Source organism: Hippoglossus hippoglossus, chromosome 20, assembly GCF_009819705.1.
Source record: "Hippoglossus hippoglossus isolate fHipHip1 chromosome 20, fHipHip1.pri, whole genome shotgun sequence".
Classification (NCBI taxonomy): domain Eukaryota; kingdom Metazoa; phylum Chordata; class Actinopteri; order Pleuronectiformes; family Pleuronectidae; genus Hippoglossus; species Hippoglossus hippoglossus.
In genome coordinates, this window is record NC_047170.1 from 15691483 (window position 1) to 15718927 (window position 27445).

A 27445-nucleotide genomic window follows, 5' to 3' on the forward strand; every position below is an offset into this window, starting at 1 on the left:
AAAAATTGTGTTCACACTGTCGGGGATAAAATTACAGTGTTAAAAAACTTGATTTAATGATTTGTTTGAGTTTTTGTCATTGGTCAGATGTTAATACAATCTGCATCAGTTCTATGTTCACCAAGCGTAAAGTAAAACCTTAAATTCCTAGAAAATAGTTGTGTTCAGTGATGTGTGGGGCTGTTAAGTTAGAAGACGTGTTTTTAACTGGTACTGTAACGTTGAAATCTAACTTCCACAACACAAATGTAAATACAAAAGAACAACACTGTGGGTTCCCTTTTATTCTTAAAATTTTTATGTACAAGTGCGACCGATTTATTTTTTTTCAATGTACATTCAATATAGAAAGTTTATATACGTAATATTACATTAAACATTTCACAAATTGCACTAGTCTTTCACATAGATTCAGAATCAACGTCATTCGTCACATGGTAGCAGAAGCTCATTTCCGGTGGTTATTATTCTTTATAAATATTCTAGTGCTTTTTGCATTCTGGGAGGGGGGGGGGTGGAGGAGAATTACTTTTTAAAAATGTGAGACAGAAAACCTTCAGAGAGAGAGAGAGAGAGAGAGAGAGAGAGAGAGAGAGAGAGAGAGAGAGAGAGAGAGAGAGAGAGAGAGAGAGAGAGAGAGAGAGAGAAGAATGAAATATGAAAACCAGAGGAATAAGAGGCTGGACATTTTGAGATCTGTGTCAACCTTGAAAGAGTGGATGGAATCATCAGTCTGAGGACTCGAGTGGCATTTTCTTATGAAGAGATAAGAGAAAAATCATATACATCCATTTCATGATTTCCTATTTTAACTTTGTTCCTTTTTCCAAATGACGATTCTTTATATAGACAAGTAATTGACACATTTATGCAAGAGTTGGAGAGGTCCTCTGCACAGACGTGTCGAGGCCACCCTCAGGTACACAGAATATACACGTAGCCAATCAGGAAGAGGAACTGGATAATGGAGAAAAGACAATTAACCTATAGTAAGCTTAAGTCTTTCTTATGAAAAAAAGAATCTAGTAAAAAATATATTCATACAAAAAAGTAAACTCTTCTGTGTTGTTGGAAGAAACAAGAAAAGTGGAACAGAAACAAAACAAACGTGGTCATCCGTTAAAACAATTTCAAAGTGTTTGTGAAGACTTGAGTGCCACTTGTAAGGGGGGGAGGAGAGTGATGCTGGAGGAGGTGTCGCAGAGATTTTGGTGATAGTCAATGACGGCCCGCTCTCCTCCGTCTTTCTCTCTCTCCATCCCCTCGGCTGGGGAGCGGAACAGTTTCTGTCTGAGCCGCGGCGGTGGAGCTGCAGGGCAGTCTGGGTGCCTGGGCGTGACTCTGTGTGGGTGTGTGTGTGTGTGGGTGTGTGTTCGTCAGCCCAGGTCTCCAATGTCGTTGTCCACAGGGGGTGGGACGCTGGGCATTACCGTGGTGCCAGTTCCTGCTGTAAGGTAACCTGCTACTCCTGGACCTGCAGGGGGAGAAGGGGAGATGAGAGGCAGCGCAGGTGGGACTTCTGAGGATGGAGCTACAACGATGAACTAAACTACAGGAAATCAACATGTGCATGTGTGAAGGGATGATCACTACAACGACTGAAAGGTTCCAACTTTGGTCCAAAGGACACAGAAAGGAAATGTCATGAAGCAGTGATTTTAATAATCTTTCTACACCAAATACATTCTTTGGTTGACATTTTGTCGAGTGGTCTTACAAAGGCACTATTTTCTTCTCCATTGCTGGCTTCATAATGCCAACATTTTAAGTTTCTTCATGATTTTTTTGTTTTCTCATCAAAAACAATACAACTGCCCACAGAAGAGATTCTGACTTTTGCAAGGGCATTTTGGTAAATTCCTGACGCTGTGGTAGGAAGTCGGTGAGTGAAGATAGAATGACGAGGATTACTGTGCTGCAAGGATGGAAAATGAAAAAATTAAGTGGGGGTGCGGGGGTTGAAGATGAAGGTAAAGAGGGAGGGAATGACGTTAGGACTGAGGTCAACGTCTACCTGCATCAGAGCAAGAGAGAGGAGGGCTGTGAGGGCCCAGCTCGGGAGTCTAGAGCCCACCTCGCAGTGGGCTGCTGGCGGCCAGGAGAGAGGGAGTGGAAACCCCTGAGAAGGAAAATATGGAGGACAACAAGGAAGGGAAGGGCAGAGCCAGGAAGTTATAGGACGTGGAGAGAAACAGGGTCGCTGGATTTAAGCACAAGTGAGGAGTCAGCCACAAGGTGTTGTTAGGATAAAGCAAAGCAACAAGATTCAACAACAGCTCAAAGACATGTAGGACTTACCTTGTAAGCAATCAGGAAACATTTCAAACTCTTTGCTTGTTAAGAAACTGTGTTCGACAGGAGGTTAAGTTCATTAAACACTTTACCTGTCAGGTAACCTGCTGTCTGCGACTCTGAGATGAACAGATCATGTTTCTGGTCTTTGAAGGCACTCCACACCGAGGACCTCGCAAGAATCTCATTCACCTGCACAGCAGGGATTGATGCAGGGTTTCAAATGAGAGGAATAACCAACACAATTAAAAAGAAATAAACAGCAGTAATAATCATTCAAGGGATTTGATTGATAATCTTTTACCTGTTCGCCGAACTGAAGACTGCGAGTCATGGACTTTAGAGCCTTTACTATCTGGGCCTTGGTCGCAGACGGGTTGTCTAGTGTCTCCAGGCCGATTCCTTCCAGTAACCTCAGGAGGTATGGGACCAGCTCCACCCTTAGAGCCTGTTCAGTTACAACAGTATTAATCAGGCGACAAGTCATCAGACATGTAAGAAAAAAAATACACAATAATGTTGAGGTTTTACCTGGGAGACCAGTTCTGTCTGCTCTTTCTGAAACATGCGGTTGAGAGCTTCACAAGCTAATCCAGCCATGTCTGCCCGAACTTTCATCCCAGTCATGAGGGGACCGATGGTCTCCAGAGAAGCCATGGAGCGCACACACAGCTACACACACACACACACACACACACACACACACAACATGTGTTGTAAGGAAGGAAAAGTTCACATTGAGTCAAGCAGCGCTGTGTTTATTCTTCAAATGAAAGCTTGGCTAAATCCCTTAGAATTTGTTGCTGCTTCATGCTGAGGTTCCCACAGAGCTGAGAAATATTACTGTGAAAAGCTCTTACTTTGTACGAGTCATCAAAGTAAAACTTTATTTTGCTGGCCCTGTATTTTTTTGTTGATTTCCTGGAATATTTCCTTATGATTTCCCAAAAATTAGCTGGTATGTAGCTGTTTGCAATTTGTCACTAATAAGGGAATTAAAGAAAGTGATTTTTACTCACTTATAATATATGAAATATAAAAGAATTGGGAGTTGGGAGTAAAACAGTTCTTAATAAGGACACCTCCCTGCAATAATAGATATTTCTTTACTAAACTGTCTAAGAAATTATCGGAGAAATACTGAATCTGCAAAATAAATCTCTGTATTGAGACTCTTCACCTCATTGTCTGACAGCACGTGGATGAGGCGGATGGAGCTCTTGGGTACGGCGTTGTTCTTGTGGTTGAGCGCCGCTATGATGCGAGGCAGGTGACCCAGGGGAGGAACCTGGTCAGCCAGCTGGCTCTGTGTGCTGAACAGACAAACTGCCGCCGTGGTAACCGTCTCCATGGCCTCACCCTGCAGGAGACCGGAGCCATCAGTAAGACGTGTGAGAATAAAAGAGCAAAAGTATTTTGTTTGCATTTCTCAGTAAAGTAAACTCACATTGGGATTGTTCTTCTCCAGCAGCTCGGTCAGAGTCTCCAGGAGCGACACCAGGAACTCGCGGGGCTTGCGCAGCACCCAGCCGGGCTGAGCAATGAAGATACGCAAGAAGACTCCACCAACTTCCAGCTCACCCTGTCCGGATCCGTAAGCCACCGTGAAGTCCTCTGGTAACTGAGCACACAGGCCGAGAACGTATTGTCACATTCAATCAAAAACAATAAATTACTTTTAGTGGAACAAAATCAGTATTATTGCTCTTACTTTCCAGTTCACATCAGGATTATCCTTCTGCTGTTTAAAGTGCCTGGAAATAAGAATTAAAATATTAAAAAACATGTGAGACAGATAGAACTCTACAAGCTACTAGCTCGCAGTAAAATGTCATTAAATCAAATGTGTCGTACTCAATCATCATCTCCCGAACAGTGGTGGACACTTTCTCCCTTGAGCCGTCATTCCAGATGAGTTCAGGGTTTTCGTGCGTTCCCTCAAATATGTGCACTGCTGCCTCAGCGTTGTCTCGCATGGCGTCCATGAACACACCAGGAAGGAAACGCATCAATGTCAGACGCACCTGGCAGAGAGTGAATAAAGAACATGTTTTATTTGTTTATTGACTAATTTGTATTCATTTATTATTCTTTTCCACCTCAGACTGACCTTTGGTCCAACCAGCTTGTCTGAGGTCATTTTGGAGAAGAGCTCCGCCGTCTGTGTGCGAACCTGAGGGTGCGTGCAGTTACAGAAGAGGTCCAGCAAGTATATCAGGGCACCTGAGGAGCAGACAGATGAACATGAACATCTGAGAATTCAGAATTCGTGTCAATATGGAGCACTCAACAGGAAATAAGAATTTGACTGACCTTTGGCCATAGCCTCTTTGACTATCTTTGTGTTCGAGGTCAGTGCGTACAGGGTTTCCAGCACCATCTGTCTGCCTAAAAGAAGTCAAGAAGGGGTTTAGTCCAAAGATACAACACTATAATAACTACAGAGAAGAAAGACACAATAACTATAAGACACTGAGTAGTTTTTTGTGTGTAAGAAGATCTTCTTACTGGAGGGAAGCGAGTGCAGCAGCAACAGAAGGTTGGACAACACCAGAGACTCAGCAATGTTGCTCACACATTCTTGGTTTGATGTCACTGTATTCACAACCTGCAGAAGAAACCAATATGACCAAAACAAGCAATCGAAGACATTTACAGTATTTCAGATAAAAGAACAGTTAGTTTATACCTCCAAAACCAGCTGCTGCACTTTGCCAGCTCCATGAACCCGCAACAACGAGAAGAGCAGCTTGAAATGACCGATACACTCTGACTCCGAACCTGTAAGTTGACAGAGGAACGTGTTTTGAAGATTAACACACCAGATATACATTTGTTCCTGAGGTAAAACGGGCCTTATATCTCACCGGGGTTGTTCTTGATGACATTGCGAAGAGCCTCTAAAGCCATCTCAGCAAAGCGGAGCCTCTCTGCGTGCTGCTGGGACTCCACCTTGTTACTCTGACTCATGGCCAGCAGAGTGTGGAGGTACTGAGCCTGGGATCCAACATAGTCCAGCAGACTGGCTGCAAATGCTTTGGGATACTAAAAGCCGAGATGATAAAACAACGTTACAGCATTGTAAAAAGGCCTTTGTCTATTTTATGGAAAAAATAAATCTAAACCCAAAATGGAGGTTCACAGAATAGATCATGATCCGCTTTATTGGTGGTGACCAGAGGACATTTTGAAAGGGCTAACAATAAAATAAAAAGAAGTTAAATGTGGTTGTGACTATTTGCTGATCTTTAACTCACCTCAAGTGGAAAAGATGGCTGCTCGTTGTAGACCCGCACAAAGATCTCTCCCACTATCAGCTCCTTGCTGTGATCAGTGAACGCAAACTCTGCACCAAAGCTTTTATCGTTTTCACCCTAGAGGGAACACAGAGGTACATTAATAATTTGTTTGATTACTACAATAAAGCTTACTAATTAAATCTAATGTCAATATCTATGTATATACAATTTCAATCCCTATATATCATCAACCTGTTTGTCATGGAAAAATGACATGAGCCTTTCTTACCCTCTTGATGTTTCCCTCCTGTTGACCCTCCAGAAACTCCAGCAGTTCAGCTCGTGTTAGGTTGTTCCAGATCAGGTACGGGTTCTCTGAGTTACTATTCAGCAGCTTCAAGACCTAAATGTTACACAAGGAATGTCAAAGTCAGTCTGTTGTGTTTGTCTATACAAGTAGATTCTTTGTTCCTTTCCATATGTTCCACTGACCTCAGCAGGAGATCCTCTTCCCAGCCTCCTTGAGATGTATGGCGTTAACATGGCTGCTAAGCTCTTTCGGATGGTGGGGTTCTCAGGAGGCGTGCCATCGATGCCATTGGTCTCTGAAACGGGATTGTCACCCTCCGGGTTGTGCGGAGGCTGGACGTAGCCTCCCAGGCGGCTGAGAGCTACTAGGCTGAGCTTGGCCAAGCTGTTTGCAACCTCCTGCTGGTTCGTGTCCTGGTTCGCCTGCACACCGCTCTCCTCCAGCGTGTAGTCGTAGTTGAAGAGGTGCACCAGCAGATGCCAGAGCACACCAGCATGGTACAGATGGGTCTGTAGGAAGAAATCCACTGCAAAGGAGCTGATGCACTGCACTGCCAGTGCTGCAGTCTTTGGGAGACCCTGAGAAAAGAGACAACATGGATCACTACAGAGGAAAAAACACATCTTTATAATTTGTGATTAATTGTCTAGTTGCAACAAGAAAAAGGCTTTTTTGACCACAGCATCCATCTCTATACAAAACAAGATTATTACAAAGGGTAATAGGCCTCTGCTTGAACGTTTTATGAGGAAAAGGGCTTTTTTCATATCACAAATCGATATTAAAATCTTTCATAACATCTCACCTTTCCATAGAACAAGATATGACACAGGTCCCTGATGATATTGGGCAGTTCAATGATCTTTTCCCTGCATTCCTCAAACTGGGCTGCCACACTGTAGCACTTACAGATGTGCCCGCACACCTGAGGCACAGCAAAATGTTAAAATAGTGTTAAAGAAATCATCAACTTCTGTCAGCCAGCTCTTCTGTAAAGACAGGCGACAACAGGAGAATAAAGAATCGAGTGTTTAGTGATGATTTTACCTGCACAGCCATGTCACCAGGTTTACTGGAGGCAGTTAATACAGCAACACACCGAGAGAGAGCCTCCAACAACATCTGATTAAATACAAGCAAAGGTTTATTATTCAATCATTCACAGTTTCACAGTTCTCCAAGTATATAGACAGCTTTAGTGTTTAATTTTGACAGCTTGATATTACAGGATTTGTTTGTATGTGCGTTTACCTCGATGCCGTTCTCGCGGCGCAGCTCCTCAGCATTAAGAGCAGAGCAGTTGACCGTGTGGAACGCCAGTTCAGCGGCAGCCGGGAGGAGCGGGGAGGTTTTAGAGAAGAGCTGCGCATCCTCCGTCTCCATCGTGATTGTTTTGATGAGCATGGGGTAACCGGCGTATTTGTAGGGTTCCAGTTCTGTTTATAGACATAGAAGCAGTTAAGATACAGTATGAGACTTAAAAATCACCCAAAAAATTTATTTCGCAACTTTAATAATCCATGAAATGAAATGAAACCTATCTGCCTACCTTGTTTGTGTTGATTGAACAGGATGCTCTGGGTTTTGAGGATGAGGATGATGTTTTCTGGGTCGGGTCCGTCCAGGATTCGGGCCGATTTTGTGCAGAGGAACTCGTAGGCTTTGTTGACTTTCTCAAACATGTCCTGAAGGAAAAAACAAATTGAAAACAAATAGGAGGACATTCCAAGTCCAGTAAATGTTATATCAGTAATGACTGTAATACACACCCTGCCCTCTGGGTTCTTGTCAGGATGGTACTTCTGAGCCAGTCTGAAGTAAGCCTTCCTGATTTTACTCTCGTCGTGCCTGAAAGAAAAGAGATATTAGATAGATATTAACTAAATGTATGGTGTCCCTCATTATTTCTAAACCAAAACACACATTTTTAGAGACCTAGTATCTAATATTTGACTAAGAATTTCAGAAAAGTAATAAGTCAAAGGCCACTCACTGCCCCTGTCCTTTGGGGAGGTTGAGGACTTCGTAGGCGTCATCTACAGACATGGAGGGAGGCTTCTTCTCCACTTCTCTCTTCCAGGCTTCAAGAGTGTCTCTTAGCAGCTTCACCTGTGGGGATGATAGTTGTGGATCAACATCTCAAAAGAGCCTCTCTGAGAAACGCAAGCAGGACATTGATAGGAGGGAAAAAAGAGACGTACAGCATCTCTAATTGTCCAGCTCGGGAAGCGGGAGGTGTCACAGAGATGTCTGAGGTAGTAGATGTTGCAGAAGAGCTCGTTGTCCAGCTGAGGGAAGCTGATCACGGGGATGGGGCAGTACTGGTAGAGGGCCCGTGTGTTGCTCTGCAGTCTGGGGCTGAAGTCAGCTACATGTGCTGCTATCTTCTCAATCATCATGCGCCTGAGGAAATTCGAAAACAGAAAGTATTAAAATTCCTATAAACCAGACGGTGGCTTTTAAGTGTTGCACTTCTAAATAAGTCCTTTAAGAGTAGAAACTAATTAAACATGACAGGAACTAATTTCTACCTCATCTCGCTGCTCCAAATCGCCTCAGGTGTATCAAATTCCCCGAGGAATATCTCAGAGAAGCGCTCAGCCTCGTAGTTCTCCAGATAACACACCATTGCCTCAGGCAGCACCGTTCCCAGAACACTACGCTGCACGATGTCCGGACCCTTAGACTGTGGAAAGGGAAACATGCAAATGTCAGGTTGGATTCATAAAATATAACCAATTTCAATTTATACTGCAAGATTTAGATCTGTGTCTAAAATAAAGCAATTTCACCTCCTCTGATTTGAACGCTTGCTTCAGGTGAGTGTATTTCAGGAACCTACAACCACAGGAATATTTGTTATAATCACAAACTCATACACGAAAACACGCAGAGCACGAAAACATATGTCACTCTGATCCTTCACAGGTACCATCGAATACATTTTTTATCCTTATCCACCAACACATTTTCTTTGTTTATGAAAAAGAAGCCAAATAGAAATATATAGATATTTAGAGATTGTATTATTACTCTGGAAATAATTCTGGCATGTGAGGATGTTTGTATGCGTCAGTTGTTTCTGGTGAGTCCTCACCTTGCTACAGGAAGCACGTTGGAGCCTGTGTACATCATGATGAAGAAGAAGATTCCAGTTAAATAGAGGCGCTGCAGATTGGGGTTGTCTTGCATCACCAGGTACAAAACATTGGCGACTTTTTCCACCAGGATCGGGTCAAAAGTCAACAACAGCTGGAGATGATAGAGAAAAACAATGGAAGACCATCATGATATTGTTTAAATTCATTCATTAGAGTAGATATGACAATTTAAGGACACATAAATCAAACTGTGCAATTACCTGGACAATGTGCGGGAGACAAGCATTGTCAGTGATCATCCTCTTGATTTTAGGTAAAGGACGAATAATGGCATTATCTTGGTCCCTGAGTAAAAAATAAATAAACAGGTATTTTACAGTTGTGGTCTCATAATTTACTGGACCAATCAAAACCTACAATTCTAATACATATCACATTAAACAAAAGACACAGCCACAGACAGTCTGTGTGGTCGTCACCTGCTGGGGTAGTAGGAGCACATGGTGATGAGCATGTTAAGGATCAGTGTTGCCAGATCAGACTCATTCATCACTGCCTGTCCTGTGGCCAGGAGGCACCATTTCAGCTGGGGGATGGCCTGCAGGGGGCGCCAACCATCCATGCCCTGAGCCCAGCAGCGTGTCTTTGCCGTCAGAACACCTGTGCTCCAAAACTCCTGCATCTGGGACAATAAAAACACAACACAAGGATATGCAGGGGTGGCTACTGCAAAATAAAGTAAAAATAAACATTAAAAAGAAAACACACACTGGAAAATAAACTGCGACAACTGCAAGAGATCAACAAAAATGGGGCAATTTCTTTAACAAGGGAATTGTTATTTCCATTTATTATATTTTGATAAGCTATTGTTCGCAGGACATTCCTTTGTGTCCCTTTAAGAGGATTACATACCTCCTCAAAACTGAAAGGTCCTCTTCTCTCTTTGTCTGCGTTACCAAAGTACCACTCCTTCTCACTCTCCCTCTTCATGTCTGGCGAAGCCTCCAGCACATTGGTCTGTGGAAAAGAAGATGAACTCTGTTTGACACACGCCACATAGATTAATTAAAAGATTCTCACGCTTCGGGTCACTGTTGAATTAAATCTCATCTATGGCTCAGTGAGAATTACAACATCCTGTGTCAAGTGTGATCTATTAGATCAATGTCAGTCATACTTTTCATATAATGTAACTCTAAAACCACAGCAGCGATGTTTTCTACCTGCAGGGGCACAGTAGCTCGGCTGGTATGCAGATGAGCCAGGGTCAGCAGGTCCACCAAGATACGCACTCCATTTGAATCCATCACCTCCTTCACATTTTTCTGCAGAATAAAAATTGAATTATTATTCAGGACACAAAGAAAAAACGTGGGTGAAATGAACAGGTGATGCTGCTTTTATTAACTCACCCTGTTGAGAATCAGTTTGTTGAGGAAGAGGATGATTCGGTCTCTCTCCAGTTTGTCTGTACACTGAAACCAGAGGGGTATTTTAGATTTTGTGATTCATTAAAAGACATAAAAACGTCTGCCTTCCTGTATTTATGTACACTTGCAGTGACATTTTCCCCATACTCACTCGGTCCAACATGCCCACAATGTATTTTGTATCTGTGAAGGGGCCGATCTCCTCGCAGCACTTGCCATAGACGATAGAGAGGGCCTGCAGGCACAAGCACTTCATCGAAACTTTGGGTGTGAGCAGAAAGCGATGGTAGAGCTCGTTGAAGAACTCATATCTAAGAGGAAAGAAAGGAAGAAAAAACTGAAATCAACTGTTGGGATTAAGATAATAACGATAATATTTGTGCAGCTAGTTTGGTTGTAGCCTTACGATCTCTTGATGGCACTCGATTCTTCATTTTCATCCTCCTCGAGCAGCAGACGCAGATAATAATCCCCAATCTTTATCTCCTCTGAAAGGCACTCATATCGCACCTGCAAATAGTTATTCGTATTAGATGTAGAAATAACCCTGTGTCTCTTTGGGGGATTCACAGCAGTATTGCATTGGGAGCTTATCACACGCAGTCATAAATGAGTGCAACAAACCTCAAACTCCTGGTGATTCCAGGAGATAACGGTGGCATTGCCAAGCTCGCGGTCCACGCCGAAAGCTCGCATCTCCCCCTCCAGAGCGTCCCGTAGCTCCTCCCTCGTCTTCAGGTTCCAGATGAGGTTGGACCGCGCATGGTCCACCTGGAATCTTGAGAAGATCGGAAAAGAAAGTTAGGAGAGTAACTAAATGATAAATAAATAATCTAATAAAATCCAGATGAACACAACACATGGTCCAGACAATGGGGTGAATATAGTTCTCTCTATGGGACATAACATACCTGTAGTAAAAAAGCTCCCAGTTGGATTCAATCTTTATTCTCTGCCGTCTTTTCCTCAGGATGACAGGCTTTTGGTTTGGGTTCTGCAAACGAAAGACAGGAAATATTAAAGATCAGTTTAGCATTATTGAATATTATTATTATTATTACAAAAAGAGAGTTGAGGAGTTAGAATGGCGACAACATGATACACAGACAAGAACACCTGAAATAAATGGCACCAGTAACAAAAAATGTTTTTGAAGAATGGAGAAAGTCAGATATTAGAACGATGAGACAAAAACACTAACCTGTTAAAAGAAAGTCAACATTGCACCAACAAAGAAAATAAGTTTATGAAATACAAAAACCAAAATGGGATCCCCAAATTGGGTCTGTTCTGTAATTCTTCCAGGATGAGTCAGGCATTTGCAGAAAGTACATTTCGAAAAATAGCTTTTTGAGCATTTTCTGCTTTTCAAAATTAGGCCTGAATATTTTTGCTGCAATGACAATGACGACCGGAAGAGTCAAACTAAATGCGTCAAATATTTGTTGATACAAGACACAACAGGTTCTCTGAACACGTCCTCTACTGAGAGCAGGACAAGAAGAGACGTGTTCAAATGCTGTTGTTATCTATCGTGTAAATGTAGTATGTAATGTGTTATTATACAGCAGGTAGTGGGTCATCAACTGTCTGAATTAAAAAACACACTCAATATGCCACATGGAGATGGAAACACGGTTTGGTCAGAGAGAAAGAATATAGGCGTGGATCCCGTTGGTCAGTCCTACTTACCAGGTTATTTCTGTCCTGCTGCATTGTTTGACAGCAGAGAAACCACACAAGACAGAGGGAGGGTAGGGTAGAGACAACACAGAGAGGTTATTGTTCTTTGGATCAAACACAGAAGAATTACAACAGGGTCACAGGTCACTAGGCTACTGATACAAGGACAGTTTCGTACAAATGTGTCACTAAATCCTATTATCTGGTAATCCACTAGATTTCATTGCTAACACCAAATATGAAGGGAGCGTGAGAGGTGCAAATATAGAATACTGGATGTGATAGGGAAATATCCAGTGAATGCAAGCCAATCAAAATACACAGTTGATCAGCATCAGCCATTTTGAAAATGAAGAAAAGGAAACGAGCACGGTGACATTCAGGTGAAAGGTTTTGAGTTACAGCTTTGTTTGAAGATAGAATTCATTTTGTTGAAGCAGGCAGTAGCAGGCAACAGTTAGGCTGACACCTTCAACCTCCACCCACCCACACACACTTCCTATTAGACACACAGGTTCACAGGTCTAATCTTAATTCTCTTGAATGTACTATAAAGAGGTATTCTTTGAAAGTTAGAGATGTGACCATTGGAATTAAATAACACCTTGGTCACATTTACCAAACCAACAGACTATGGGGCACAGACAAAATACACCTGTAATGGAAAACTTTTGTCAAACGAAAAGCTGCACATGCAGTCTGAACAGTAAATATGCAAAGCACTGCATCTTGACATACACGTTCTCCTCTAGGTCAGGAAGCAACAGCCCTGCTTCCAAAGCAAAATGCAGAACAGCTGCAGCTGAAAAGTATGTTGCTGTGTTTGTCTCTGGACTCTGCAGCGATGTTCAGAATCAGCAGGATGAGCAACAGCTAGAGAAACCAGAGCAGCAGCAGCAGCAGCAGCAACAACAGCAGAGGCGTATCTGATTAGTGAATCAGCCTTTTAGTCACTTTGTCAGGGAAAATAAATCCTCACCTCCTTCTGTGCTATGCCCATCTTATCTCTCCAGTGCATCAGAACTATATCAGCCTTCTCCTTGGCAAACTTCTCCACCTCTTTGGCTGCTTTGCCGGCTAGCCGTTGCCAATCAGGCACTCTGTTTCGGTTTAGCTGGTCCTGCGGAAAACACAGAAACACATGTTAAGAACCATGTAGAAATATAAAGCATTGATTATATTTAAAACTCCTTATTTGTCTGGATACCGTGGCGATTTTCAAGTTGTCCCGGATGTGCATCCTGTCCACATCTTTCTCTGGGACAGGGTCAGGACTGTCCAGGTAAGCCAGCAGGCCTGTTGGCTAAGAGCAAAGTGAGAGGAACACAAAGTGAACTTAAACAGGATGTCAAAGCTGCCAGACTTTCGTTACAATAATAGTTTCTGCCATGAGTATTGGACACGCATCAAATACTTGCTTAAAAGTGCCAACTGGGCTAATTTGGAGCCGTACCAGTATCCTCTTCAGGAGGTTCATGGCAATAGGGTTCTCTGCTGTCCACAGTCCCACCAGGTGACGACTCAGTTGTCTGATGAAGAAACATGTGATGTAAGCAGCTGAGCCATTGTGTTATTTGTCATAAAATAGGCCTTTTTGTTTATCTACTGTAAAAAGAATAGCTTATTCTACTGCTACATTATGTTTCTCAGGTTGAGTAGAAAACTGTTAAGTGTGTATTTGTTGAAGTTGGACCTGTTGGTGAGCATCCTCTGATCAGAGCTGATGGTGAACAGAGATGTGTGCAGATGCCTTGGAAGAGCCCCTTCACTCAAGGCCAGCTCCTGCATCTTAGTGGCTATTTCTTTGTCTCCCTCCTACAACAAACAAGCAGGTATATTAGCAACATAAATCACGGACATTAAAGACAGAATAATTCATACTGAAGAGCAGCTAACCCGTGAAAGACATACCTCAATAATGGCCTTCATTACCAGCCCAGCTCCCTTCACTATGGCCATGGAGGGATGCTAGAGATAAGAACAACAGATTTCAGTTCAGGAGAATGTAATGAATTTGTAGGAGTCATATTACCATTTATTAAATAGATATGCTGCAACCAGCATCACCACAGGCCAAACAAACAGCCCATTTCAAACAGGCAGGTTTAGAATGGTCATTGGACTCTAATTTAGTAACGCAGATGTATTTAATCATCAGTACGTAAACCAGCCACCTGGAAGAGTTTGAACAAAGTGCGTCCGTTTGATGCAACCATCTCCAGCAGCATGTCAAACTGCTGCCCCTCTGTGGTTTCACTGTAGGGGGCGCAGAGGGCAAATGTTAAGAAGTCCAACAAGGAGCTGATGACCAACGCTCCTGCTCCTTCGTCCTGAAAAAAAAAAACACGAGAATGACAAATGAGCGTGGTGACACTGAAAAAGAACCCCATCTCCTGCTCCTAATTAGCCTGATAGCCTGAGCTAATGCTGAAACAGGCTTTAACAATGAAAAGAAATGTACCACATTAGTGATGAATTTTTCAAGGAGGTTTTCCAGAAACTTCTTAGAGGACAGCAGGGAGGCCTTGTTCAGCTGCTCCTGCCTCAGGTCATAGTCATCGTGCATCGGCTGGAGGGAAAGACACAAGATAAGGTCTCAGCCCAAGAGCAAGAAACATATCAATCAATGAAAAGGTATTTCTACAGCTGTAAAAAAAAAACATACAAGTTACTTACACACATAAGGGCACAGAGCATGTCTATAGCAGCATGTGTCACACTGTTGTTGTTCCTTTTTAAAGCTTTTACCGTCTTTACTCCCAACTTTTCCCTAAACCTAGAACACACAAACATAAATTCACAGATTTAATAACACTACTACATCGACCATGCATTGAAAAAAAAACAAAAAACATAAAGAACTGAAATACAGCAGAATATAAAACATACAAATACTGTATTATTTTAAAAAAAAAGGTCTGGGGGTGGATACACAAAGAATTCATTGCTTTAGAAGTGGCTCGTTTCTTTTGCTCATCAACAGCCACATTTTTCTACTGAACTTCAGAGCGTAACATCATTAAAGAGGATTTCCTCAAAGCAAAACTAAAACATCTAAGTATTTATAGAGATCTGTGTCTGAAGCTGTGTGAGGGAGACACCAAACTGCAGCAATGAATTTTTCAGGAAAAACCAATCTGGCTCATTTGCTTCATAGGAACAAGGAATAAACAGTAAATACAGTTTCTCTCATACATCTCAGTGATGCGGAAAGATTTAAAGTTTCTATATGTATTTTATTTCCAGAAATGTAGAGGATAGATGGACCGAAGCAGAGAGATGAAGCCACAAACATAAGAGGATGAAATGGCGAGAGTGAAAGGTCAAGACAAATCAAGGCAGACAGCTCGACTGAATGGAGTGAGGTGACACAAGCTCTGCTCTGAAGTGCCTGTAAAAGGCCTGAGATGAAAGCAGAGCAAAGATAAAAGAAGAGGAGGCCGACCAACAGACAGCTAAGAGGTTAGCTTGAAAAGAAACGAGAAGAAGTATAGACGGACAAAGGGCAGACTGAGATGTATGGATTGATATTTACGTAGCATCTGTGAGTCCAGCCCCTTGACCAGACCTTGGAATGACAGAGCATGCCTGTTACCAGCAGCCCAACAAAAGTGTATTTTGAAGAAATAAAGCGAGAAGGCAGAGCAGAGTATCTGTTGGGTCCTTACTTAGGCAGCTGGGTGAAGGCCTGGAAGCCAGCCTTGGAGGCCACTAGGCGTCGTATGGCCTGGAAATGGCTCTCCAGCTCAGCGTTAATGGAGGGCAGCTCGGCCTCCTGGGATAAAAGAGCTAGGATGGCGTTGTTGATGAGCTTCTCCTTGTTCTCGGAGAAAAGACCCTGAAGAGAACAGAAACACAAAAGATGACGATGGGGGAAATTAGTTTGAATCCTGCCTGAGCAGATGGGTGAGTAAATCACACAGGAGCCGAACACACTCACATCTTGGGTCACTGCATGCAGCACTCCACTGTACGATATGTTGGCGTTGAATCTGAACACTGCGTCCGCAAAGTTTCCATCTGAGCAAAGGAAGGAGGGACGGAATAATTTAACAAAAGAATATATCACCTGACATTTTTAACTTGACCAAGAGACCACAGCCATGTTAGCAGCTGTGTGAGTCTGTAATCACAAACATAACCCCATAACTAAGCATTACCATATTATTTGAGTTGCGGACATGATCATTCAAGAAACAGTTCTGAATGAAATCTTCATATAAACAAATGTAAACGTTTGATATTAAATCAATTCTGCTTCCTGAGGATTAAGGGCTCTGACTCACTGGGAGGTGCTGCCAGGAATTTGAGATGCAAACTCTCCACCTCCTCGTCAACGGGCATGCTCAGCAGGCCCCATCTCTGCCCTCGCTGCGTGGGGGCCATCTTAACGCACACGTCCCTGTTGCCTGATGCACGGACTCCATCGAGTAGGCTGGCTAACAGGGAGTCCCTTCACACACAAAGAAATGTTGTTAAATTCATGACATTGATGAGTGGTGGGGAGCACTGGTGGTGTGTTTAAGATGTGCAGCAGACACATGCACGAGAAATGTTCTCATCTTCTAAACAATATAAATGGAACAGAAAATAGGGACAAAAAAGTTTAATACATTTACAAAAGACAATTTACAAAACCACAGGACTTGCAGTGTCACCACGCACATAAAGAAAGATGTACGTCTTACCTTTCTGTGGAGGAGAACTTCCGGATCTGACCTCTGATGAACTCTACAGTAAACACCTGAGGGTTGTCTACATCACAGATGAGAGCAAACACCTGAAGGAAGAGGAAACTTTCACTGATTCAACTCATACATGATGAAAGAAACACAGTTAACATTTAACTTCACAGGACGACAGCAAGAGAGAAGAGAGAGAGATTCTGGGTATTTCAGCCTAAACATTTTTATGACTTGCTGTTGGTTTAGTGTTTACCTCTCCGAAGGGTTTGATGGTGACTATGTTGTATGACGCTGGGTCTCTCTCCACTAGACATGTCTCTGTCAGTGCCAGGATGCGCTTAACAGGTTCCTGGAGGAAATCAGGAGAGAGAGCATTACAATCTGTAAAGGGGACTCCCGTTAGGTTCCTGGACCCAACTATGAAAACTGCGAACATGCTGCACTGACAGAAACAAGATGAGGCTAAATGTTCTGACCGGGTGACGAGGTGTGATCTTCTGCACCACGAACTCTGCCAGTGAAGTTATGCTTTCATCCGAGCTGTACTTCCCCAACCGGTCCGTCACAAAATCCTCGAAGGTAAGAGTCTCCTTCCTCAGGCGTAGCGTGATGCCAATGTAGTTCCCAGCATGCTCTATGGCGCTGCGGATGATTTCTTCTCTTTGCTCCGAGGCAAACAGATGCTAAGAGGAAACAGGACACGGGGAAAGAAAATCGTATGTTTGCAGAGACAGAAAATAACAAAATCCACTGAAGCATAAACACACAAACTCCATGAATGCATACCAGCCTGCTGAAGCCTCCATAGAGGATGCAGAATCCTCCCTGGTAGTCAGAGACCTCGACGAAGCCCTCGACATTCCGATAGTCATAGGAACACACCACCCGGTTGGTGTTGGGGTCAATCTGGTCGATGCCGCCCGGTGTCACCTCTAAACATACAGGCTTTCGTGTGTCGCTCCAGTGGTGCTTGTAGCAGTTGTAGCGCTGTTGGAGAGACACTGTCAGTTATAAGTCACCACATACACTCAAATGTGATTTGAATTTGTGTTGACTGTAGTACTTACCCGGCCAGTTATCTTTCCTTCTGAAAACTCTGTTCTGAATCTCTATTTAAGATAACAGAAAGAAAGGTGATGTGATAGTGCTGACTTACACAGCTACATGTCAAATTGTTGCAGTGTTCCACATATTAACACTTTTAATTGGTTCTATGGGGAAATACCCAACATGGTTGCTGTGTTTTAACACCTCAGCGTAACGAGCTTATTTCTACCACAACAACAAAAAGCTATTTGCTGATTCACATCTGTGATAAACTCAGACGTCGAGTCAAAGGTCCTGTGATTTGCAACCACTGCATTTCCAAACAGTGTAAATGTAGTGACTTTGCTGCAAATTTCATTTCTTCTTTTACCAACACAGCAAAATGTGCAGCCGTGACACTATGAGAAAGCAATAATGTGCTGCCTCAAACCCCACAACTGAGATCTTTATGTGAAAAATGTGTGTATGAGGTCTGTTTAATCATTCTCTATGATGCGGTGAAGCGGTGCAGCTGTGAGTCCTTTCTTTTTCTCACCAGTGCTTCTGTGAGCAGCTCTGTTCGGTGCTCTGTCGAGAACTTGAGCGTTTCCGACTTCTTGCCACTGCCTTTGCGGAATGTGAGGTTGAACTCTGTTCCCTGACCTTTCCCAACTGGACCGATACCGCAGATATCTCCATAAGGCCACTGGTAAACATAAACAGCAACAACACACAGATGACCATAAGAGCCAGAGTCAGACAAAGTTTAAATATAAACAAGTCATCTCTGGTTAAGTTCCTCTATTTAGCATTTACACCATTAGCCACAACTTTACAATGTGGTTTTAATGTTGTGGGTTATCAGTATATGAGCAGTATATAAACATTTAATATTGTTTGATTACATACTATAGTGAAGTTACAAGCAGATTCAAATGTTTATTAATATATTTGTTAACAACTGTAACTGTGCCAAACATTATGAGCAGATAATGAATGAATGAGACTTTATTAAGTGTAAACATTTAAAATACATCTTCAAAAGATATAACTGCTAACAAAGGGGACTTTAAGTGGTACAAATTTATGTTTTTACAGTGTTTAACATCATTATATTTTCAAAACAACCCTGTTGCGACTAGATGTACTAGATATTGATTAACTAATACTAAGATTTAGTTCCTGAATGACGCTGGACATCCTCTTCGACGGGCTGCACACACACATACTGACCTGATTTGTTACTTCTAGCGTAGTAGGGTTGTAAGTGGTAATGCCATGTGTCCCCACTGAGAAGACTCGCTTGTACCTTGAACACAGAGATGCGGTGAGTCAGAAACAAAGCTTAACCATCACCGGCTTGCACATGGAAGCAGCAGCAAGTCAGAAGACGGTGTGACGTCTGTACGTCCTCTGGGGTCATGATGAGTCAAGGACAGGTGACATCACTGGACATAAGTTACCTAATGATGTCAACCGTTGAGCTTTATCATTTCAGTTTCAAGACATTTTATAAGCAAGTTGCGCAGATGATGCACAAACAGGGTGAAAGGATGATAAGAACAGATCATAAACCAACACTTAAAGCTGCAAAATGACATCATGTGAGCCCGGAGTGAAAATAAACGAGTAGCCGTTAATTATTGTTGCTGCCTCTCATTGTAGACGAGTAAAATAAGACTGAGTAGTTCCCCACTCGATCCATTATTACTATGAGATTTGCTATTCTTTCAATGTATTTATCATATTAGGTCTTCAAAGCTTCTTGTGATGAGTCACTTTCTGACACTGAAACAAAAAACACCAATTAATTCGAAGTGTTAAAGGAGGAGGGGGCATCTCACATAGTAGGAAGGAAGTGTGAAATTCTATTTTGCAAATCTTTCTGCATGTTACACTCAATTTGTATGCATGTGTGGTTTGAGCGTGCAGACACGTCGGTGTGTGGTTTAGCAACAGTTCCAGTTGGCATTTTTTGCAAAATTCATAACCTTCTGCCTGTGGTTTGATTTGAAAATGGAGTCATTTGAGGTTTTTAGATTCGGGCAAAGTTTAAGGTGAAGCAGGAAGTGTCCTAAGGTGATGAATGACAGAGTGGTGGTAGGGTTCACATGTATTTTCATCTCCGTACAACATGTTCTTTTAGCACCTCCACTGTACACTCAACATGCTGACTAGGATCCTTTCTGTCTCGTACATCCTAAATAGCTGGACAACTGGCAGTGACACCATTTAGGGAACTGGAGCAATCAAAAAGCAGAGTATGAGAAAGACAAATAGTGAGGTTACTTCCACATAATGCATTCGTTCTTGAGTACACAGTCCATGTTTAACACAAAGAGACAGGACAGAACGAAGCCTGAGGCAAGGCCGAAGTGGAATATTACTCCCACGGTCAGTCTCCCTCCTTGTGCAAATGTCATGTCATTTTTTTTAGACACCTTCTCCATTGGAGAGGCCGAAGAAGTAAACTCTGTCTCTGATCTCATTATCTCTCCCTGCACGGTTATGTCATCTGACAAAACTCTGTTCTGATCTCAGGGTGTTGCCTCTGTCCACATTATGACCTTGGTGCTAAGTGGCTGTCTTAACTTGGGTGTCAGCACAGACCTTATCAATTATTCATTCTCTCCGGACTCATTTTATCCCCCCCCCCCAACTCTATAGTAAAACAAAGGCAATATCCGACCCTCCCTGGGGGGGGTTTTAAGGGTAACAATGCATGAATGTTTCATTTATACTATACTGGTCTTTCCAAGGCGAAGCCAGTCACTACAGTTGGGATCAATTTTAATAAGTGTGCAGGATGTAAATAAAAAGGAGTGGGCTAACATCCAATTGCTTGTTTTTGCACACGTACTTATTGAGTGTTCTTTGAAAATAATGGGACAGGAACAAATAGATGATCATGAAAACGATTTACTATTGAAAGATAACCACAAAGACTGATAGAAGTAGTCAGATGCGTCAGCAAAGTGCTTCTCTAGACAGCTTCATAACAAAGTGATGTAGTGCTGAAAACAAAGGGGAAATAAAGTACCACCTTCGTGTAGGAACGAGGGATGAGGTGAATTAGTATATTAATCACAATGTAGAGACTCATCCATCTACAACAGACCACACACTCGACATAACCAGTGACTTTTTAAACTCATGCTGCGGTCGGTAAGAAAGGGACAGACAAGACTTTTTAAGACATATACACACATAGTACAATGAATGTTAAGTAATATCAAGGCCAAAAAGGCGATGGTTTTTATTACCAACGAGAATAACCCTCAAAATGCCACATTATCTCTCAAACTAAACACAGGTAGTATAGGATTTGCTCTGAATGGTCAGAAACAGTGGTCTGGTTCAAAACTCCTCCATTAGGAAAATGAAAGATGATTTACATATGCAAGATTTGATTGATTTACATGATGTAAATCCCACTTAACATCATAGATACAGTTTGTGATAAGTATCAGGTTACTCTTCATTAAGTTCTACTGTACAGTGAGTCTTTAAAGCTTTTCCTTCCACTACCACGGTTTCATAATGTATCACATTAAGCAACTTCCTGTATCTGACCAAACCTCTTCACAACTGCCACTCCTCTTTAAACACAACAGGCTCAATTTCTCAAGATGTACTTGTATAGCGACAAACAAATCTCTATTTCCCACAAAGAGGACAGATTTGTATATCTACAAACACGGCTAGGACAACACTGCTTAATCCTCTAACCAAGACTGAACAAACACTGGAGTTCATACGTGTAGAGTGTGGACAGAGAGCTGAATGTGAGCCACACACACACACTAGAGAATAAAGGGATAGTTCCAGTACAACCCATGTAACAGTACATCAACAAGCATATAAAAATATATTGTATGTGTATATAGTGTATTTGTAACAGCTAATCCTAATTGTTCAAGGAGCAACATAAAGTCGTACAAAGAAATATTTTGATGTTTTGTAAAATTGTAAACTTTCTTGGCACAACTCTGAAATGACAAATAAGACCAAGATAAATCATTAGTTTAAAAATCACGAAATTGTCCTTCATTAGGAGGAAACAGACAAATCTAATATACTCAACAAGCTACAGTCACAAGACTTGAGTTAAACTTGATCATGAGCACAGAGAGAGGAGGGAAATGCTGCTGATACTCAACCTGGACACGCTACAACTCTTTAGGTCTAAGTAGCAGAAACGCTTCAAAGGCAAGATCTGAGTGTCGCTCGGTATTCAGCAGATAATCTCGTAGAAACACTTTCTTTAGACATGGAAAAAGGAAACCAGATGGAAAGTAGAGGAAACTACAACAGAATATCGTCCTGGCTTCTTTCCCCTTCAAGTCTCTGCAGAAAATCTTAAAAAAACAAAACTGGCACTTTGTCCAATTCATTTAAAAATTGGACACAAATGACATCTTGAACAACCGTGTCAAATTGACTCCTTATTTTTGGCGTTTGAGAACTATTGTGAAATATTTGATCCCCATTGAAGACAGAGGCCAACAATATCTGTGGGTATGAAGCGAGCTTCAAAAGAGGATATGCTCTTTCAGCATCTCTCACTTTCTGTTGACCTTTTGACGATTTCATACAATCTCTTCAAACAGCAGAAATGCAGATGACACACGCACACTAGTTTTCTGAATCAAAGGAGGATGTGTCCAGTAAATATTCATTTTGTAAAACACTGAATTTCTTCACTCTCTACTTGGCAGGATGCAACTTCTCCACTGAGCACAAGCACACTCATATAGAGCATGTGAGACAGGACTGATGCAGACATTTTCTATCTTCATGCTCAAATTGATTTGAAGTGGAGGCCAGTGGCTTTAAAATGTACACACACAGCGAAACACAACTTGGTTTTTATTAGAATCAAAGTTTAAAATGTAAAACAAGTAGACTTGAGTGAGTAGTTGGCTGATTGCGCAACAAACCGGCGGTTAAGGAGAAGCTGATTTCACCCACTCATATGTAGTTACACTTCACTGATATAAAAAAACAGATTTATATTACACAAGCACCAAAGACGGTTTCATTTTCGTTTCTCTTGCTTTCTCATGTTCAGCTTTCTGTCTCTCGCTCTTGATTTTCCTTTGAATGTTAATACCAATAAATCAAGTTTGCTTGATGTACAAAGACGCCTGTTCAGCAAAGCCAGACAGTGTCCGAGCCTTTTTCAACTTAGGTCAGGAGGAGGGTCATGGAACCAGCAGCTAACGCGTGCCAAACCAATTTAGACAGACCACCAGTGAGGGTGTACTGTGCTGAGCATCAGTCTCCACTGTCCGTCACATATGCATCAACACTCGTCTCTGCCGGACACTTCAAGAAGCATTAGCAGGATGAAGCTCAAATGGCGGCTAATGCTCTGCAGCCCTGGTAAAGTTACCCGAGTCAATGGCGAGCCTTAATGGGGCCATTTAGAAAGCAGGTATTGGTAATGTGATCCTACTGGCTCACTGCTCCAACTGGAGCTTGACCACTGTATTAGATTGAGTCTCTTCTTGTCTTAGGTCTACATTGACATGTGTAATTTAAGAATAGGTTATAATCTATACAATCAAAACAAACTGTACATAGATATAATTCAGATAACATATAATGTATATTAGATATAAAGGGGCCTTTCATACATGTTTACATAACCGATACAGTATGTTGGCCTCATTCTACGGTAATATAATGTACCAGCTCACATCTACTTCTATGTTCATCTTTTATCTCATAAGAAATAGTGTGAGAAAAGCTCCACTTGACAGAAACACTCCTTTTTGCTCTCGAAAAAATATATATATATATATCTGTAAGCTATCGATTATGTCAAATGGAATATTTGAAGGACTATGCACTACTACTTTTAATAGAAATATTAGACAAAAAAGACGAGGTAATAATAACATTATAATTATATATATATACCCTTAGGTTAAGAAGCTTTTTATGCTTTTGTGCCGAGACACAAACATCAGTATATGGATGTCATTTGCTCGATACCAGTTCTGTGCTGCGTTCGCTATCATGGTCTGTCTCTCTGGTTTAGATTTCATAAGGCTGCGCAGCTCTACAGAAACACCACAGCTGATCAGTGTTCAGCAGACGTTGCCATCCTTGGCTGAGATAAGGAAGTAAACACAATGGAAGCCCTGAGTCAGGATTGGAATATTTTCCTCAACCTCCTTTACAAGGTGACAAAGAGAAGAGTCGACATTAATGTTGTCTTGCAAACGGACACAGAGACGACGTGACACAGACATTGCCGTCAGCCCTGAAATCCAATCGGTTAGGCTGAAAAAATACATAGTGGGTCTTACTTTCCCCTCCAGGAGTGTTTGGTGGTGTAGAAACAGGCCAGGTCTTTGTTGTCCTTGACGACATTCATCTTTTCACAGGACCTACGACACAAACAAAAAGTTAGCTTTTCCATATATTCAAACCAGATACAGCAAACATTTAGAAAATACAAAAAGTGGAAGATTGATTGTTCTATATTTTTAGTTACACAGCAGAAGGAGGGGAGGATCTCAGTCAAGTCACCATATAACCTGCACCCAGACCTTTACAAGTCATTCCTATGTCAAATCCATTCAACACACATGCCACCACACTGCAACACACTTGACGCAGCCTTTCAACATTTTGCAGCTCATATGAAGAGACTCCCACCAGACGCTCCCATGGCTACAGAAACAACAGAGCTGATTCGACTCATTCTTCACTCACATTACCTCAGCTACGAGACATAGCTTCAATGCAGTTGGCAGCACGTCACTTCCAATTCATTACCACCCTCTCCCCTCGGATATCTCCACTGGGGGAAGAGTATGTTCAGCAAAAAATACATGAAGTAAAGGTCTTCCAATCCATGCTGTTATCAGAGGCACAAAAACAACACAGCAGTGGACCAGCTGAGCATTTGTCAATAATGTCTGGTGCAGAGCCGGTGTGGTCTATTGATCCCCCTTTAGATAAACAGCCTTGGTGACTAATTTGGATGAAAGATCATTGTAATTTGAAAGAAGACAGCTACACACACTCAAACCAGGACAGCATATTCACAAGGATCCATTTTCTTGTCACTAGATCTGGAGAGCTTCCTTCCAAAATAAGACACACGGCATCTTAGGATGGTAGTTAGAGATGAAAGCTACAAAGACAAACTGGTAGTGACCAGACCATTGTCAAGACAAAGGAGGGAATAACGGCCGTTCCTATCCTTAGTGCAGTAATTTGCTTGCGACTGCACTGTGACAAGGGGAACCTGTGTCAGCACTCTGCCAGGATCCTGGAAAAATCTGACTCCGGTTTTCCTTCCGCTGTGTTTCAGTGCGCAAATGAAGCAGGGAGCAGAAAAGTAGGTTCACATGATGGAATCCATCATTCACCAACAGTGTCTGGGGCAGGACACAGATATACACACTGGTTTTCACAACACTGGATGAGAACGTCTACAAATGATTGATGCCTGTGCTGGAGAAACAAAAGGTGCAAGGAACAGTCCAGGGCCAAGTTTTGTATCAACGTTGTTTTCTTTTTCCAAACATGAATTCATGGAGCTGAATACTAAATCTATTACGAAGCAGGGGGCTGATGGTGGCACAATAGATGTGAGCAACAAGCAGAGCACAGCATGCACTGCTGCAAAAGAAGTCAATGCACTTTCTGTTATGTTGCTGTGATGCCTGTAAAAAGAACCATGAAGGCAGCTTCGAGGATCGGATCATGTGATTACCCCCTCCCAGTTCTTCCTGCTAGTATGCAGATCAATAGCACATTATTCATGGTCTCAGTTTAGGAAGAGAAGACAGGGAAGGAAATTAAATTGGAATGCAGCCTACAGCACACACTGAATTAACATAATAACTTGCTCAAAACTGGTCCCACAACATTTGAGTTTTGATAATTGATATATACCTACATGCTGTAATGTGGACAGCTGGGGAAGTGGGTACAATCCTATAGTGCATTCAGGCTCTTGCAAAAAGCCCCTGCTAATAGGATTGTGTCAAACCTCTACATGGGGACAGACTGCAACAGACTGCATGTTACTGGCAAGGCACCAGCTACAGCCACGATATGTTTAATGACAATTACGTCTCAAAACTGTACCTAATTTAAAGTGTCATTTTCCCCCAGTTTCTCACAGCTGCAGTTCTACCACCCGTTTCTTTAATACAAACATAAAGAGCAGGACAACTGCAGGTACAAGGGTTAACCTAATCATGTGCTCACTATTACATCACTATATGTCATAAGCACTTGTAATGATAAAGATCCAAACCTACCTCAGCTAGCAACTGCAAAAACTACATATGCAAATATACAATGAGCCAAAACAATGACAACCATATGGACCTTCAGAATAAAACGTGAATTTCAGTCCGGACATGAGAACATCCTGCTGGTTCCCCACTCTTTAAAGATGTCCCTGCACAGAGGACATTTTGCAATGGCCTCTGTTTATTTGCCAATTATATGAAGCAATTTCACGACCAACACAGGAACATTTAACCCCCCGAAAACTTCACACTTCACCTCGTATGATTGTGGCTGAAATGCACGAACGCCCTGCTTGCAACACACCGATCCAATTAGTTCACACATGTCTACAGATATAAAGATAAAGGCTAGATTCAAAAAAATGGCTCATTTCATTTGTTAAACCCTTTAATTGATGCGCGCCGGTAAACCTCCCGATCTGTCAACTGCATCCGTGACAGGCGGCGTTGACGTTACCTGGCTCCCGAGCGGCTAGCCTCATCGCAGCGGGCCCTACGCGCTTCGCTATCCGGCTAAAAACAAGCACGACAGCGCCGTTCGAGCTGATGTCTTCGCCGCCGCTTCGCCATTTAACATCGACGGACACTTTCGCTATCAGCGTTTATCTGTAAAACGCGGGTGGAAACGCACAGAAGAGAGGGTGTGGGGGGGGGAGAAGGCTAACGCTGAGCTAGCCCCGCAAAGCTAGCGTGTAGCATACCAGTGAGCCTTGCTAGGCTAGCTAGCAGCGGCGTTCAGCGGAGCGGACATGGAGAGGATGGCTGCGGGGAGAGTGGCAGCTGCTCCCGGGTGCGTTTACCTGTCGACTCGCTAGCGGGCGTTGTTCGTAGGCGACCCTCAGCCCCCCCACCCTCCTCCGACTGCGGCTGGGAGCGGCTCGGTTTTGCCCACCGTGATGCTGGAGGTGCTCGGTGACGCCGTGTTCCCCCCGACAGGGCTCAGGACGCTGCCATATTCCTGGTACCACCAGTGTGCCGCTGCGCATGCGCCGCGCCTGCCCTGTCATGCGGCTGTCAGCTGATTGGTTTGTCTGGACGCGGAAGTGTCGACGGACCTGACTCCAGATCAGTTTCACATCAGTACCCTCAGGGTTTGAATAAACGCACACTGACGGAACTGATCTGGGAACAGTTTTGACAGACTATGGGCAGAAGTGGTTTAATAGATTGGGGCAAACGTATTTTCTTTTCATGCTACTGTTTCCAAATAGAATGAGTACTTTTCTTTAGATGAATGCATTTATTAGCTTTAGCTTATTTCTTTGTTCTTTGTCATTTTACATTTTTAGTGCAACCCCCCCCCATGTGACTAATTGCTCCTATTCTTTTTAATTTTTACATTAATTTGTATTTATAATTTATATTGTTTTTTATTATATTTCATTTTGTTTATA

General features: G+C 42.5%; 1 protein-coding gene across 6 annotated transcripts; it reads right to left on the minus strand.

Moving 5' to 3' along the window:
• Positions 1-634: 634 nt before the first annotated feature.
• Positions 635-27019, minus strand: LOC117753893 (dnaJ homolog subfamily C member 13-like). Of its 6 annotated transcripts, XM_034572392.1 has the most exons (58): positions 26852-27019; positions 24087-24167; positions 19003-19078; positions 18326-18475; positions 17811-17852; positions 17530-17730; positions 17220-17426; positions 16997-17092; positions 16747-16838; positions 16345-16511; positions 15999-16078; positions 15727-15896; positions 15594-15626; positions 14735-14834; positions 14520-14627; positions 14233-14388; positions 13970-14026; positions 13752-13873; positions 13512-13587; positions 13269-13361; positions 13038-13181; positions 12068-12085; positions 11287-11369; positions 11000-11153; positions 10782-10885; positions 10527-10686; positions 10358-10420; positions 10169-10270; positions 9858-9962; positions 9422-9624; positions 9203-9287; positions 8939-9093; positions 8634-8679; positions 8373-8527; positions 8043-8244; positions 7835-7950; positions 7611-7689; positions 7391-7526; positions 7093-7277; positions 6889-6963; positions 6647-6766; positions 6024-6419; positions 5821-5934; positions 5550-5666; positions 5160-5337; positions 4982-5073; positions 4801-4900; positions 4606-4680; positions 4403-4515; positions 4147-4316; positions 4004-4046; positions 3740-3913; positions 3473-3652; positions 2824-2964; positions 2597-2740; positions 2385-2484; positions 2015-2119; positions 635-1474 (listed from the first exon to the last, which is right to left on the minus strand). In XM_034572392.1, exons 2-57 carry the CDS (start codon positions 24152-24154, stop codon positions 2064-2066), a joined length of 6777 nt encoding a protein of 2258 aa, XP_034428283.1. In that variant the 5' UTR covers positions 24155-24167; positions 26852-27019; the 3' UTR covers positions 635-1474; positions 2015-2063. The 6 variants fall into 6 exon arrangements, with proteins under 6 accessions (XP_034428283.1, XP_034428278.1, XP_034428279.1 ...); XM_034572387.1 differs by lacking the exon at positions 2015-2119 and having other exon boundaries at positions 1369-1474; XM_034572388.1 differs by lacking the exon at positions 2015-2119 and having other exon boundaries at positions 1369-1474; positions 13038-13178; positions 13266-13361.
• Positions 27020-27445: the final 426 nt, after the last annotated feature.